Source organism: Furipterus horrens, unplaced genomic scaffold, assembly GCF_987537825.1.
Source record: "Furipterus horrens unplaced genomic scaffold, mFurHor1.1.pri manual_scaffold_5, whole genome shotgun sequence".
Taxonomy (NCBI): domain Eukaryota; kingdom Metazoa; phylum Chordata; class Mammalia; order Chiroptera; family Furipteridae; genus Furipterus; species Furipterus horrens.
In genome coordinates, this window is record NW_028327175.1 from 169,182,311 (window position 1) to 169,196,339 (window position 14,029).

General features: G+C 46.0%; 1 protein-coding gene across 1 annotated transcript; it reads left to right on the forward strand.

Annotated features, from left to right (window-relative positions):
- The first annotated feature begins 601 nt into the window (after nt 1–601).
- On the forward strand, nt 602–11,673 carry LOC150010357 (pulmonary surfactant-associated protein D-like). Its single transcript, XM_090278297.1, has 5 exons — nt 602–692; nt 1,758–1,959; nt 7,914–8,030; nt 8,660–8,743; nt 11,091–11,673. Exons 1-5 carry the CDS (start codon nt 690–692, stop codon nt 11,471–11,473), a joined length of 789 nt encoding a protein of 262 aa, XP_090134423.1. The 5' UTR covers nt 602–689; the 3' UTR covers nt 11,474–11,673.
- The last annotated feature ends 2,356 nt before the right edge of the window (nt 11,674–14,029 follow it).

Consider the following 14,029-nt stretch of genomic DNA (forward strand, 5'->3'; position numbering starts at 1 on the left):
GAAACACCAACTAAGGAATTGGAGAGATGAGGGCAGGGAAGTTAAGAGAAGTCCATCCCACAAAAGGCAAGTGAGGAGCTCTCCAAGATCAAGAACAGGAGGTGAAAGAGTGACCCCTGCCAGGTGGCAGCTCCCCCAGCTACTGTCCTTACAGGCTGCTGCTGCTTCTGCAACCCCTCATCTGCCTCACCCCTTCCCAGAAATGCAAAGAGCTCCCAGATCTATCTTATTATCTGGATACTAATGTTGAGGTGAAGGATGAAGAGAAGTTGGCATAGCAGGTCTTGGCTCTTGAAATCTACAGATACAGGTTGCTTTTGTAATAGTTGTAGGTCAAGGTACAAGTCACTGGTCTTATCTGGACCTTGTATTACTGGATATCTGTAAAATCCAGACATCAAGGATGCGACTTAACTCACAGAACTTTACTGTGGTCCAGATGAGATCACGGGTTGAGGGTGCTTTGTAACTCTAAGGTGATATGTGTGTTATGTTGGGAGTATCGGTGGCAGGTTTCCAGAACCCATGTGGGGGTGAGAGTGAGTGAGGCAACAAGGAAGAAAACCACCTTCTTAAAGAGTTCTCAAAGACTAAGGCTGGGCAGCTCAGGCTGCAGGGCAACATAAATAACCAGTGCCTGCCAAGGAAAGGCTAGTTTGCTTGGAGATCCTGAAGTCCTAGAGGAAGCAATGGTGAGTGTCTCTGTTTTTGCCTCTCATGTTGTTTTCCACATGCCCAGTGAATAACTCCCTGCCCATAAGAGGTGGTCTATTTTACTGGTGTTTTTTCTTGTCTAGAAGGTGTGGGTGTGGGCATGAGAGGGGGCCACAGTGGGAGAATAAGAAATGATCTTCTGTCCCTCACTCTACTTCCTTTGCTCAGTGGGAGATTTTCACAGAAAGCAAATCTTAGCTCCCAAGTCCCTCTCACATGGTAACTAGATGTCCTACGGGACTCTATTCTTTCCTGCCTCTAAAACTACCCTGTCCCTGACTGAGAACATCTCACATGCCCCTGTATCCCTGAGGCCCCTCCTACAAGTCATCTCAGATGGTCTATGCAGGACTCCAGGTGTCCCCAGAGCTCTCTAGCTGTTAATACAGTATCTCTGATAACTTTCACCAGGGTTCCCTCTGGAACTTTCTTCATGAAGACAGAGTCTAGTCCAGGAATGGCCCAATCACCTGGTGAACATGCAGCCATGTACCCATCATGCTCAGGACAGATGTCACTAAGTGGCTCTGGACTTTGGCTTCTTTACAGACCTGAACTGCAGACCTCCAATGCTAGTCCATCCAAGGCCACAAGTGACAGGAAATGGGTTTGCCTTTTGGGAGCTAAGCCAACCACCTTGATACAGAGAGGGAGAAAGAGGTTCAAAGAGGGAAAATGTCCTGCCCAAGGCACTTGGTGCTACTTCCTGATGGGACATATGGCCTCAGTGAGGAGTTCTACATCCACTGTCACTGTTGATGGCAGTGAGCAAGGGGAGTCACTAGAAGGGACACAGTGGGGCATCTGAAAAGAGGTAGATGCTGCTTTGAACCCATGTCCGATTTCCAGCTAGGAACGCATGCCCTCCCAGGCCAGGCTGTGTGCCCACGTTGTCCTATACTGCTTTCGGAGTCCTGCTGCTCCTGATCCCATGGAAGGGGAGAGGAGGTAGGAGAAGTGCCTCTCCTGACCTCCAGTGGCTGGGCCAAGCACCTGTGTTTTAGAACCAAGAGCATGTCCTTTCTCTTCCTGTCCACCTCTAGGGCATGCCTCTCCTCCTTCTCTCCATGCTGATCCTGCTCACAGAGCCTTCAAGGTCACTGGGAACAGAAATGAAGACCTATTCCCAGAGAACAGTCCCCAGTGCCTGCACCCTGGTCATGTGTAGCCCTGTGGAGGATGGTCTGCCTGGTCGTGATGGACGAGATGGGAGAGAGGGCCCCCGGGGCGAGAAGGGGGATCCAGGTAGAGCTGGGGCCTTGGGCTTGTCCTGGTGAGCAGAGGTTGGCACTGGAATTGTAACTGTTTCAGCAATCCTGGATATTCTTTTGTGGAAGCCTTAGAAATGGACAGCTACCTCCTTGGGAAAAAAAGTCCCCTATATAATCAGTTCACCTAAGACACCACTTTACTAGCTGCCAAATGACTGTCCTGAGCCACCAGATGTCTCCCCCTATCACCCACATGCCCTGATTTCTCCCCTAGTATTTTCTAATTCCTTTCACCCCCAAAATGAGCAAAAAGAGGGTAAATGATTGGTATTAGGGGTGCTCTAGAGCCTTGCTCCAGCACTTAGCAATTGTTCATTGTGAATATATGGGGCCTGTGCATGGTGTTAAATATCTAATTAAACTTTACTGCATGAAGGGTGGGAAAGGATGAGGTTCTGTGGTCCATTCTCAGGCCTGATCAAAGGTTTTGTCCTAAATATTTTACAGAGAAGAAAAGGGAGTTCATATTTCTTTGTCGAGCTGTGTGTTGGGCATTCACTTGTGTATTCATTTAATCCTAATGTGTTAACCTCATTTAATAGGTGATAAAATTGTGACTCTGGGAGGCTAAATGACACCCAATATGGAAGGTGATAAAATCATGGGCTTCTGTGTCAGACAGATCAAGGCTTGATTGCTAGCTCCATCTCCACAGTAGGGACCCCCAGGGACAAGCCACTCAATGTCCCTGAGCCTCAGTTTGCTCATCTGTAAATGGAAGAATATCTGCCACACAGTGACAAATAGCCAAAGCTTTATTGTTTCTTGAGCATTCAGGATAAAGTTGCATCTTCCTGCTGTACAAACAGGTGAATTCTCCTGAGCTTTGCAAAGGTACTATTATTAAGGGTATTATTGAAGAAATGCTGCCTCATAGGGGAGAGTCTGGGTGTGACTGGCAAGAAGGGAGAATTCAATAACCAGCAATGAGGATTGTGGTTCTGGGCTTGGGTTACGGAGGCATCGACTGTGGTCTTTATCTTGTGGAGCTTGCACTTTGGTCATGAAGGAAGAAGACGACATTTAAGCTGGAAGGAATAGGTGATATTGCCAGGCTTTGTAGGGTGAGGAAGAAGTAAGTATTCTGTCCTTTTACAGAGAGAAGGTGGCTCCCAATGGGAATGGGCTGGGGCTTAAGAAGGCCAACTGAAAATGAACTCAAAAAGGAGGTGCTTTCCAAGGTGCCAGCTCTCTCTTGGAGAATCCCAGCTCTCTCTAGCTCCCAGAGGGACCCTGAATTGAATCTTTGGGAGGGGGCTCTTTACTTGGTGGCCCTCTAACCTGTGGCATGGAGTATGGCTGAGACCACCCTTTCTTATCAGGTGCCTCATGCACAGAGAGGATGGTGCACAATTGGACTGGAGGGCCAGGCTCCACACTGGCTCCTTAATTCCAGGCACTTTAGTCACTTAACCCTTAACAGTCTGAGAATTTATATTTAGAGAGCTCTAGTAGCCTCAGAACCCTGACTCAAGTAGCTCTGGGTGGGACTTGTGACACCTGCCCTGAAGGTTCTGATGCATGTGGTCCCACAAAGCTGCTGTAAAGGACAAGATGGGCCTGAGATGAGAGACCCTTGAGCAGAGGTGGAGCATGGAGGTGAGGTTTCTGTGTGAAGCCCAGACGTATCATGGAGGGCCATTAAGACCTGCACCCTGCTTTGGGAGCTGTATTTACAGGGACAATTCCCTTAGTTCTCAGCGTGAAGATTGTTGCCCAGAAGGATTCAGTGAGACTGCCCCCAAGGGCATTCACCTTCCTAGGAGAAGCCCACATACTTCCCAACAGCCCACACAGTCCCTCTGTCCTTGTTTATTTGTCTGATTTCATCTCCTCGTCCCCTCACTCACTGGGCTTCCACCACTCTGGATCCTCACTGGTCTGTCAGCACACTTGGCCCCCTGCCCCCCTGGGGTCCTGTCACTGCTCTTCCCATAGGCACACTCCTCACCACCTTCACAGTTTCACTCACAGAGCACAAGGTCAGAGAATGCTCCTCTGACCACCCCACCTAGGGGACACTCCTGACAACACTCTCTATGCTTTATTTCCTCTGTGGCACTTATTCTGATCCAATAGACCTCATATTGTACATTTAATTTGTATTATCTGTTTCTATGCAGTTGAATTTCAGTTCCATGAGGAAGGGATCTGAATTGTTGTCTTTCTATTTCTCTACTATTTCTCTGCTTTTAGAACAGTATGTAGTAGAAGCTCAGTGAATGTTTGTGGAATGAACGAATGTGAGATGCAAGAAGAGGAGCTTTGGTACAGTTAAGAGTGGCCAAACTGCTGGTTTATAAAGCTTCACTTCAGGTGGCATTAGGGTACATGGCTATGTTTCCTGGTGATACAAAATGCAAAATTAGTGCTTCAGGAGACATGAATGCTGACTAATGAGGGAGTCTCTTCTCTCTCTCAGTGCTCTCATGGCCTCCATGCTTGTGTGCCAAGGATGACCAACCTTGAATGTGCCCTTCTATGGACTGGCTTCTCCCTTGGTTCATCTACCTGCTGCCGCATTGGCCAGAGTGGAGCCCAAGAGAGGCTCAGCTTGGGGACGGGGCATCTCTACCCATGCATAGTGTGCTGTTGAATGTGAAATGTGGGGCCAATCCTGGAATCCTCTATGTTCCATTTCATTTCTACTGAGGACTCTAACCGAAAACAGGACACTATGCCCAGCACACAGTCCCTTAAAGGAACCAGTACCTCACCACCAGCACATTCTTGCCCCAGGCAGGCCTGATTCCTCCTGCCTTGAAGCAGGGTTTCCAAGTCTGAAATATCACTTCTCTACAAATCTCTATGAATGTCCCTCACCCTTGAAGTTGCATTTTGTCCTTCAGTAAAAGAACTCTGAGTATACGTGTGTGTGCTGGGGTAGGGCTGCTGTGATGGGACGAAGGGCATCTCACACATTCTCTTCCACACTCATTTCTTATGCCTCCCCATTTAGCATTGTGCTACAAATTCCTTTTAGAGCAGGACCTGGCACTAATGTTTGCATCTTGCCCAGGGCTAGGCATAAAGTTATGTTCCATAGATGGTTTCTTAGTGAATCAATAAGTAGAACAAGGAGCAAATGGACAAGTAAATGAATTAAACTGTTGGCACCACCTGTCAGGTGTTATTTCTTTTATCTTTTTTTTTTTTTTTTTTGCTTTGTTACACCATCAGTATTAGTCGTTTTTTAAAAATAGAATTTATTGGGGTGACATTGATTAATAATATTATATACATTTCAGGTGGACAATTCTATTATACGTCATCTGTATATTATAATATGTGTTCACCACCCCAAGTCAAGTCTTCCATCAACATTTAACCCCCCTGTACCCTCTTCTATCTCACCCCACACCACCTTTCCCTCTTGTATCTTTTCTTTTCTTTCTTTGTTTTTGCCCATGAATGTTTAAGTAGCTTAATTCACAGCAACCAAAAGATGGAAACAAACCAATGCCAATCAACTGATGAATGAATAAACAAAATATGTTGTATTACTGATCCATACAAAGGAATGGAGTACTGAGACATGCTGCAACATGAATAAACCTCAAGAAGTCATTCCCAGTTAATGAAGTCAGACACAGAAGGCCACATATTGTATGTTTCCATTGATATGAAATATTCAGAATAGGTAATAGAGACAGAAAGCAGTATAGTGATCGCCACGGGCTAGCTCAGGAAGAGAGGGATAAGGAGTGACTGTTTAATGGCTATAAGGTTTTCTTTCGGGGTGATTAAATGTTTTAGAACTAAACAGGCAGTAGTTGTGAAGGTGCTAAATGCCACTGAACTATATACTTTATACTATATACTTTAAAGAGGTTAATTTTACACTATATAAATTTCACATCAATAAAAAAACCACAAACCCATAGAACTGAGTATAAAATACTTAAATATTTATATCCAAATGCTCCCTTTAGTCTGGTAAGTCTTGTATAATTTCAGGCTTAGGCAGCCTTTCTTGAGGTAACATGTCCCTTTTAAGTGTTTGGTTATTTTTCCAATAGAAGAATAATATGTGGTCACTACAGATAAACAAAAAGGAGAAAATTAAATTACCTTAATTGTGCCATTCAGAAGCAAAAAACAACTTAACACTTTTCTATAAGCCTTTCTTGTGGTTTTTCCAAAATGTATTACATGTGCACACACTCTGCAATGTCTGTCCACGTTCATGAAACAGAATTATATTGAACACAGTATTTATAACATACTTTTATTAGTTAATGGCACATGAGATAATAATTTGGTCTGTTTACTAAGAGTTCAAGAGCATGTTACAGGGCTTTTCCAATTTTTAAAATTGATATGTAATTGACATGTAACATTGTATTATTTTCAGGCAAACAACCTAATGATTCAATATTTGTATAGAGAAATTATAATCCATTATCACATGTAGTTATATGTTTTTTCTTGTGATGAGAGCTTTTAAGATGTATTCTCTTGGCAACTTTAAAATATATAGTACTATACTCTTAAGTATAGTCACCATTCTGTATATTACATCTCTAAGAACTTATTGATAATTGGACATTTGTACTTTTTCACCATCTTCACCTGTTTTGCCTGCCACCCAGCTCCTACCTCTCACAACCACCAAAAATCTGATCTCTATATTTATTGTATAAGTTTGGTTTTTTTTTTTTTTTTTTTTTTTTAGAATCCACATATAAGTGAGATCATACTGTATTTTTCTTTCTTTCCTTGAATTATGTCAGTTACCATAATCTCTCAAGGTCCATTCATGTTGTGATTGGCAGGATTTTTTCTTTTTATGGCTGAATAGTATTCCAGTGTGTGTGTGTGTGTGTGTGTGTGTGTGTGTGTGTGTGTGTGTGTGTATCACATCTTCTTTATCCAATCAACCATGAGCACTTAGTTTGTTTCCATTACTGGATTACTATAAATAGTGCTGCAATGAACATGAGGGTACAGGTACATTTTCTGTTTTTAATTCTCTTTTTATTTTTAAAAAAGGTTTTTAAAATTTATTTTTAGAGAGAAGGGAATGTGGGGGGGGGGGAAGAGAGGGAGAGAAACACTGATGGGAGAGAGAACATCGACTGGTCGCTTCTCGCATGCCCACAACCAGGGACCCGGTCCACAACTCAGGCATGTGCCCTGACTGGGAACCGAATTGGTGACCTTTTGGTTTGCAGGATGATGCTCAACCCACTGAGCTACACCAGTCAGGACCAGATAGCTATTCATATTAGTGTTCCATTTTATTTGAGTAAATACCCAGAAGTGGTATTGCTGGATCATAATTTTATCTTTTAGTCCTATTTTAAATTGTTTGAGGAAACTGCATACTGGTTTTCATAGTGGCTGCACCAATTTACAGACCACCCACAGTGCACAGGGTTCCTATTTCTCCCCCTCCTCACCAACACTAGTCATTTTTTGTCTTTTGTATAGTAGCCATTCTAACAGGTGTGTGGTGATATCTCAAAGGTTTGATTTGCATTTCCCTGATGATTAGTGTCAGGTGTCATTTCTGATATAAAGTTTGGTTCTGGAAGGGGAAAACAAGGAGTCCATGATCAAGGGTAAAAGCTGTCAGATTGCCTGCTGTAAATACTGCAGCCCTTCCCTCCACATCACCACCAGAGGTCAGGACTGGCATTACTGGGCAGTGGGGAGAGTCCGCATGCCAGAAAGGTGCATCACTGGGCATGAGGAGCTCTCTGTACCTGGGAGAGTGCAGTGTGAGCAGCAGGGGTAGTCTGAATACAGGGAGGGCTGGTTGCTGGGTGATGGGGATGGTGCACATACAGAGAGGGGGCGTGGCTGCGTTCGGAACAGACTATGTGAGGAGGGTGTATTGCTGGGCAGTAGAACAGTCCATATACTGGGAGGGTGAAAATGCTGGGAAGTGTGTACAGAGCTCACCCAACTCTTCTCTGATCTCAGGGCCTGCAGGAGCCATTGGCCCACAGGGACATCCAGGTGCCAGGGGCCCCCCAGGACTGAAGGGGGACAGAGGTGCTCCTGGGGACAGAGGAGCAAAAGGAGAGAGTGGGCTTCCAGGTAAGGTAGCCTCCCCTAGCTCTGGGAAGCCCCACTATGGTAGGGAGGGGGGAGGGCTCCCTTCAGCTCAGGACAGCCCCTCCATTCAGTGGTCAGCCCATTACAGGGGTGGGTGAAAAGCAGACTAGGCTGACAGGTTGGAAGGCAGGGAGATCAAGCCCTGATTTTAGACTCTATTACTTGGTGGCTGGCAAGCCTGAGTGGTTTTTCCATCTAATCATTGGGACAAGCACAGCTCCCTTTCCTGATCCATCAGGTAGCTTCGAGCATCAAATAATTCAAGGGAAGGGAAGTTCTTGAGGAATGTGCAATCCTGTCCCCATACCCCACCTCTCAAAGGACATGTTATTAGATTCTCAGAATTTGGAGTGACAGTGTCATCTGGATCAGTGTCAGCAAGGTGCAAGGACCTGCTCAGGGGCCAGTTTGTTCAGAACAGCAGCACAGAAAATGCCCTGAGCAGCAGGACCAATAGTGTCAGTAGATGTGGGCTTTGTGGGGGCCAGTCCCAGCTTCTTACCCCACCCCCAATAATGTCTGCAACTGGGCACCCTTCCCCTGAGGCCTGGACTCTGAGCTGAGCCCTGGCTGTGCTGGACTAGTCTTCACTCTATGTCTCTCTCCTTCAGACATCACCACTCTGAGGCGGCAGGTGGAGGCATTACAGGGACAGCTACAACGCCTTCAGGGTGCCTTCCATCAGTATAGGAAAGGTGAGTTCCTGCCCCTGGACCTGAACCTGAGCCATACACTGGGAATAGACCCCAGACTGGGTCTGTGTTTTGGTTTGGAGTTGGGTGGGCCTGAGGCAGGTGTGGGTCTCAGATTATAGTGAATTGGGGTGATGAGCTGGAGCTGGGACTGGGGCAGAGAGTGGGGCTACAGATAAAGGGTTGACAGAGCCATGCAGCCGCGCGTTCTTGGAGCTGGAAGTAGATGCAAGGGACAACTCGCAAGATGTGGCCCTTATCAGCAGTTCAGTGAGCTGGCAGAAACATGGTCAAGGCTACCAGGCTCCAGAATGCCCCAACATCACAGCCACCTGTGACCCGAGTCACATCAATGTCCTGAGTCCAGTGTTCAGTGGACCTTCACTCCTGCTGACCCTGTACTGGTTCCTGTGACATATGGGGACACTCAACTACTCAGGATGCATTTCTTACCTCTGTGGAGCTAGGTGTGGGAATTCCCCAAGATGTTGCTGCCCAGCCCAGTAGCAAAGATTCCAGACTGCTCTGTGTGTTGGGGCTGGGATGCCATTCTTGGTTCAAGACTGGTGAGAGCCTGACCTTCACATGTGGCCACTGAGAACCTCACCTGAGACATGCCCTGGGTCTGGTGGGGGGCAGGCTGCCTCTGGGCTCTGGCCAGTGCTGGGCTCTCCCTGCACCTCCCAGGGTGTGCAAAGCAGAGACTCTTCCCTAAGCCTGGAATGCTGGGGAGTCAAGAGGCCTCCAGGGCACACACCCCAGTGCCCTATGCCTGTGGGAATCTCTTCTGTCCCCATTTTGCCCTTCCTCCTCCTCTGCTTTCCCTGATGTTAGCTTTGAGTTCAAACCATTCAGCCAATCTCATTGATCCAAAAAAAGAGGAATTCCTGACAGTGGAAAGCATAAAGGGTGAGACGCAGGGTTGGCTCCTAAGTACCTAAGCCAACTACTACCTATGCACTAAGGATGAGAGTTTCAGGAATTTGGTAGGTTTTTCTACCACCACAAACATATTTGCATATGTAGTCACTCACAAACACACTTTGCAAACATGGGAAACTTGTTACATGTACCTGCCACACATGCGTGTACTTACACACAGTCACTCCACACCTTCTACATATGTGAGCACACACATGCAAGCAAACACAAATATTCACACACATCCATATGGACCTTTTGGGCTCCCATGTACCTTCTGATGGAACATGGCCATATTCATGTATACACATGTGTAGTCACCAGGGTTCATCTAATGGCATATGACCTCATGTGCTGACCTTGTGTAAGGCTGCTCTGGGTTCCATATTTGCCAGTGGAGAATTATCCTCTGAACCCTTATGGAAGGTACTCACAGGATGAGGGCAGTGCGTCAGGGTGCAGCCTGGGCTCCTGACTAGCTCCTTGAGGTCCTAGCACAGTTCTCTCAGGAGCCCTGAAGATTTCTATGCACAAATCCAGAATTCCGAGGGTTAGAAAATGAGATAGAATAAAAACAGATAGTTAAGTGTCACACAGGTGATGCTTTTATAAAATATACTTCCACTTTAGAGGTGAGAAATTGGAAACCCTGAAAAAAAATGGAGTCATTGCCAAGGTGGGGCTGAGTACCTGGCCTTCTGATCTCCAGACAGGGCCCTCTCCAGCACTGACTCTCTCCCTGTCCCCCACTCACACACACACCTCTCAGATGCCTTTGACCCCTCACCCAGCACTCTGGCAGCACCCACACGCACACTAAGAGGCCAGTGTTGGGCTGCACACAGTGCTGAGATTAGCACATCACTGTTCTCAGGAAGCCCTCCCTTTCTTCTCCTTTCCCACACCCCAGGCAGAGCTCAGACCCCTTCTGAAAATGGCATGTGTCCTGCTGTTATGTGGGTTCAGAGTGAGATCAGAGTGAGCACCTGCAATGTTTCCCATACCCTCAGAGACTGCCCCAGGCTGCAGGGTGCCATTTCAATGGCCAAAGTTGGTCCAGTTCTACCCAGTAATTGGAAAACCGATTCTGGCATGCAATGTGGGATGAAATAGAAAGAGCATGCTTAAGCTTCAGTGTCAGATCAAATAAGGTTTAATTCCTAACTCTGTGTTTGCTGGTTACGTGAAGTTGAGCCTCTCTTAATCTCTCCGAGTCCAGTATTCTTACGTATAATTAGATATGCCAGAACCACTGGATGGAGTGCATCATAAAACTGGGGCTGCTCCGGAACCAACTGTCTCACTTTTGTCTTATCTGGTGCCCTAATACCCTATATGGGAGGCATGGGGCTGTGGTTGGAGTACAAGGGTCCCCTGAGCTTTGACTGGCTGTTACCAGAACACCAACCCAACTGTCTTCTTCTGTTAGTGGAGCTCTTCCCTGATGGTCGAGGTGTTGGAGAGAAGATCTTCAAGACAGGAGGCTTTGAAAAGTCTTTTCAGGATGCACAGCTAATATGCAGACAGGCCGGAGGGGACTTGCCCTCTCCACGCTCTGAAGCTGAGAATGAGGCCTTACGACAGCTGGTCGCAGCTCAGAAGAAGGCCTCTGCATTCCTGAGCATGACTGATGTCCAGACGGAGGGCAAGTTCACCTACCCCACAGGGGAGCCCCTTGTGTATTCCAACTGGGCCCCAGGGGAGCCCAACAATGGTGGTGGTGGGAAAGAGGACTGTGTGGAAATCTTCGACAATGGCAAGTGGAATGACAAATTGTGTGGAGAACCGTGCCTTGTGATCTGCGAGTTCTGAGCCACCTGGAGTAGGTGGGGCACTTGTGGCCCATCTGCCTGGCCAGCAAATCAGAGCTTACACCTGTGTACTGCCAACTTTCCAGGAATAAGGTGATACCTCTGCTGGCCACAGCTTCTCCACAGAGCCGTGGGATGAGGCCAGAGGTTGGGCTCCTACGGAACAGTTCTCTCAGAATAAAATATGATAGTGGTGTCACACACAGACTGACCTTTCAGATGAGGAAGGGGCAGCCTGCTTTTTCAGTCCCAAGGGATAAAATTAGGTCTCAAAGACCTCCCTGTTGCAAAATCCAATGGCTCCTATTCAGCCCTCTGCATCCTTGAACTATTAGTCATGTGTGACTCAGCTGGTCAGCTTCTCCTCTGTCACTCTTCCTCCTCTTGGCTTCTGAGATACCACCCTTGCTTGTTTTTATCCTTTTGGCTGTTCTTATTGTCCTCTTTTGCTAGTCCCTGCTTCTCTTCTTGATCACGTTATGGTGACGTGCTCAAGCCCTAACTCCCCGTTCTCTTCTCTCCTAACCTCACCCCAGGGATGAGCTCGTGGCTTCAGAGTCCTTTCTTTTCTTGTCCTCCCTGAATGGGACTCCCAAGCCCCACCTCTCTTCCCAAGACTCCTGCACCCACATCTCATATGTAGGACAGTATGTCTGAAAACAAAAAGCCACACCTTCCAACAGCACACAGCTCAGGCTCTCTGCTAAGTTTTTATTGTTATTGAAAAAAAAAAAAACCCATTCTGGCAGCTTCTGAAATATGTCAGTTATGGAATAGTGAGCAAGTAATCTTCAGTACAGGGCCACACCTGGACACAATCAATTAGGGAGCCTAGAAAGGCCTTTCTCTATTGTAAACAAAGAGAGAAACAACTGTATATGGTTTAAACCAAAAAGAAGAGTTTTTTCCTATGAACTAAGAGTTCTGAAATGGCTTAAGGACTGGGTTGCACAAGCAGTGCTGTGTGTCTTCCTGCATCTGCTTCCCTCTGCGCATCCTTGCCTTTGTTCCTTGTTTCACACCACTTTCTGCTTCTGGTCTCTTGATTGTCCAAGCAAAGGAAACCTTGTGTCACACATAGATCAGAAACTATTGCTTGATATCAAGTCAAAATTCCTGTGGAAATGAATCTCCCTGTTTCAGATGCTCACCTCTGGTCCAATATACTAAACCCGTGGGGTTGACCACAAGGACAGTATGGCCACTGGGACCCAGGTAGGTCATGCTGGTCTGTGTAGACCCTCTAAAGGTGACCACTACCCACCCCAGGACTTAAGTCAAACATTTATTGACAAGAGTGAAGGAAAGAATGGCAGAACCGTGTGGCTCTGTAGAAAGAAAAATATCTGTGGTGTTAAGAATGAGAAAGTTGGATCCTCAAGTTCTAGGAAGAAGCTTTAGATCCACCTTAGCATGTGGTCTGGTTTGCTCTGTAGTGCAGAGAACAAGAAAAGAGGGTTATTTGGATGGTATAGACACAGCCCGGCTAAAACAGAGAACTAAGGCAAGTATTTAAAAAATTCAGGTCTTAACCTGTTCCTGAGCACAGAGACCTCTCTTGCACTCACATTCATGGGCAGAGCTCAACACAGATCTTAAACACGAATGGACCCATCCCGACCATAGTAGCCATAGTCTCTAATGTAGTAGCTTAGATGCTAAATGAAAAGAGGACTTACATCTCAGGAGATTTTTTGACACTCACAATGCCAAGTGACGTCATGGGAGCAGACTGGGGTCCTTCCATGTATAGAGGGTGACCACCACAGCAGTTTCATAAGGAAGCCCCTATTCAGTTTAATAATATATTCTTAGATCACTGTATGGTTCTTGACCTCTTGCCACTAAACCAGCTCACAACCCATAATAAAGTGAAAGTGGGGAGTACTTTGAAATTTGCTTTCTTATGATCCTATCTTTATTCAGAATTCCATTAAAATAAAACTCTGACAATGGAGTTGCTTAAGTTCAAGGCATCCTCAACACTCTTATCTTCTGGATATCCTTAATTCAAGTTTAATGGTGTGCTGGACATTTTTTTAAAGTATATTTTATTGATTATGTTGTTACAGTAGTCCCAATTTATTTCCCCTTTATTTTCCTCTGCCCAATACCCCCTTTCCTCCAGCAATCCCAGCCCCCTTAGTTCATGTCCATGGATTGTGCATATAAGTTCTTTGGCTTCACCCTTTCCTATACTATTCTTAACTCCCCCTTGTCTATTTTGTACCAATCCATTATGCTTCTTAATCCCTGCACCGTTTCCCCATTTCTCCCCCTCCCCCTTCCCAGCTGATAATCCTCCAAATGATCCCCATACCTATGATTCTGTTCCTATTCTGGTTTGCTTAGTTAGATTTTGTTTTTATTTTTTAGATTCAATTGTTGATACTTGTGAGTTTGTTGTCATTTTAGTGTTCATAGTTTTGAGCTTCTTCTTCTTAAGTAAGTCCCTTTGTCATTTCATATAATAATGGCTTGGTGATGATGAACTCCTTTAGCTTTTCCTTGTCTGGGAAGCACTTCATCTGCCCTTCCATTCCAAATGATAGTGATC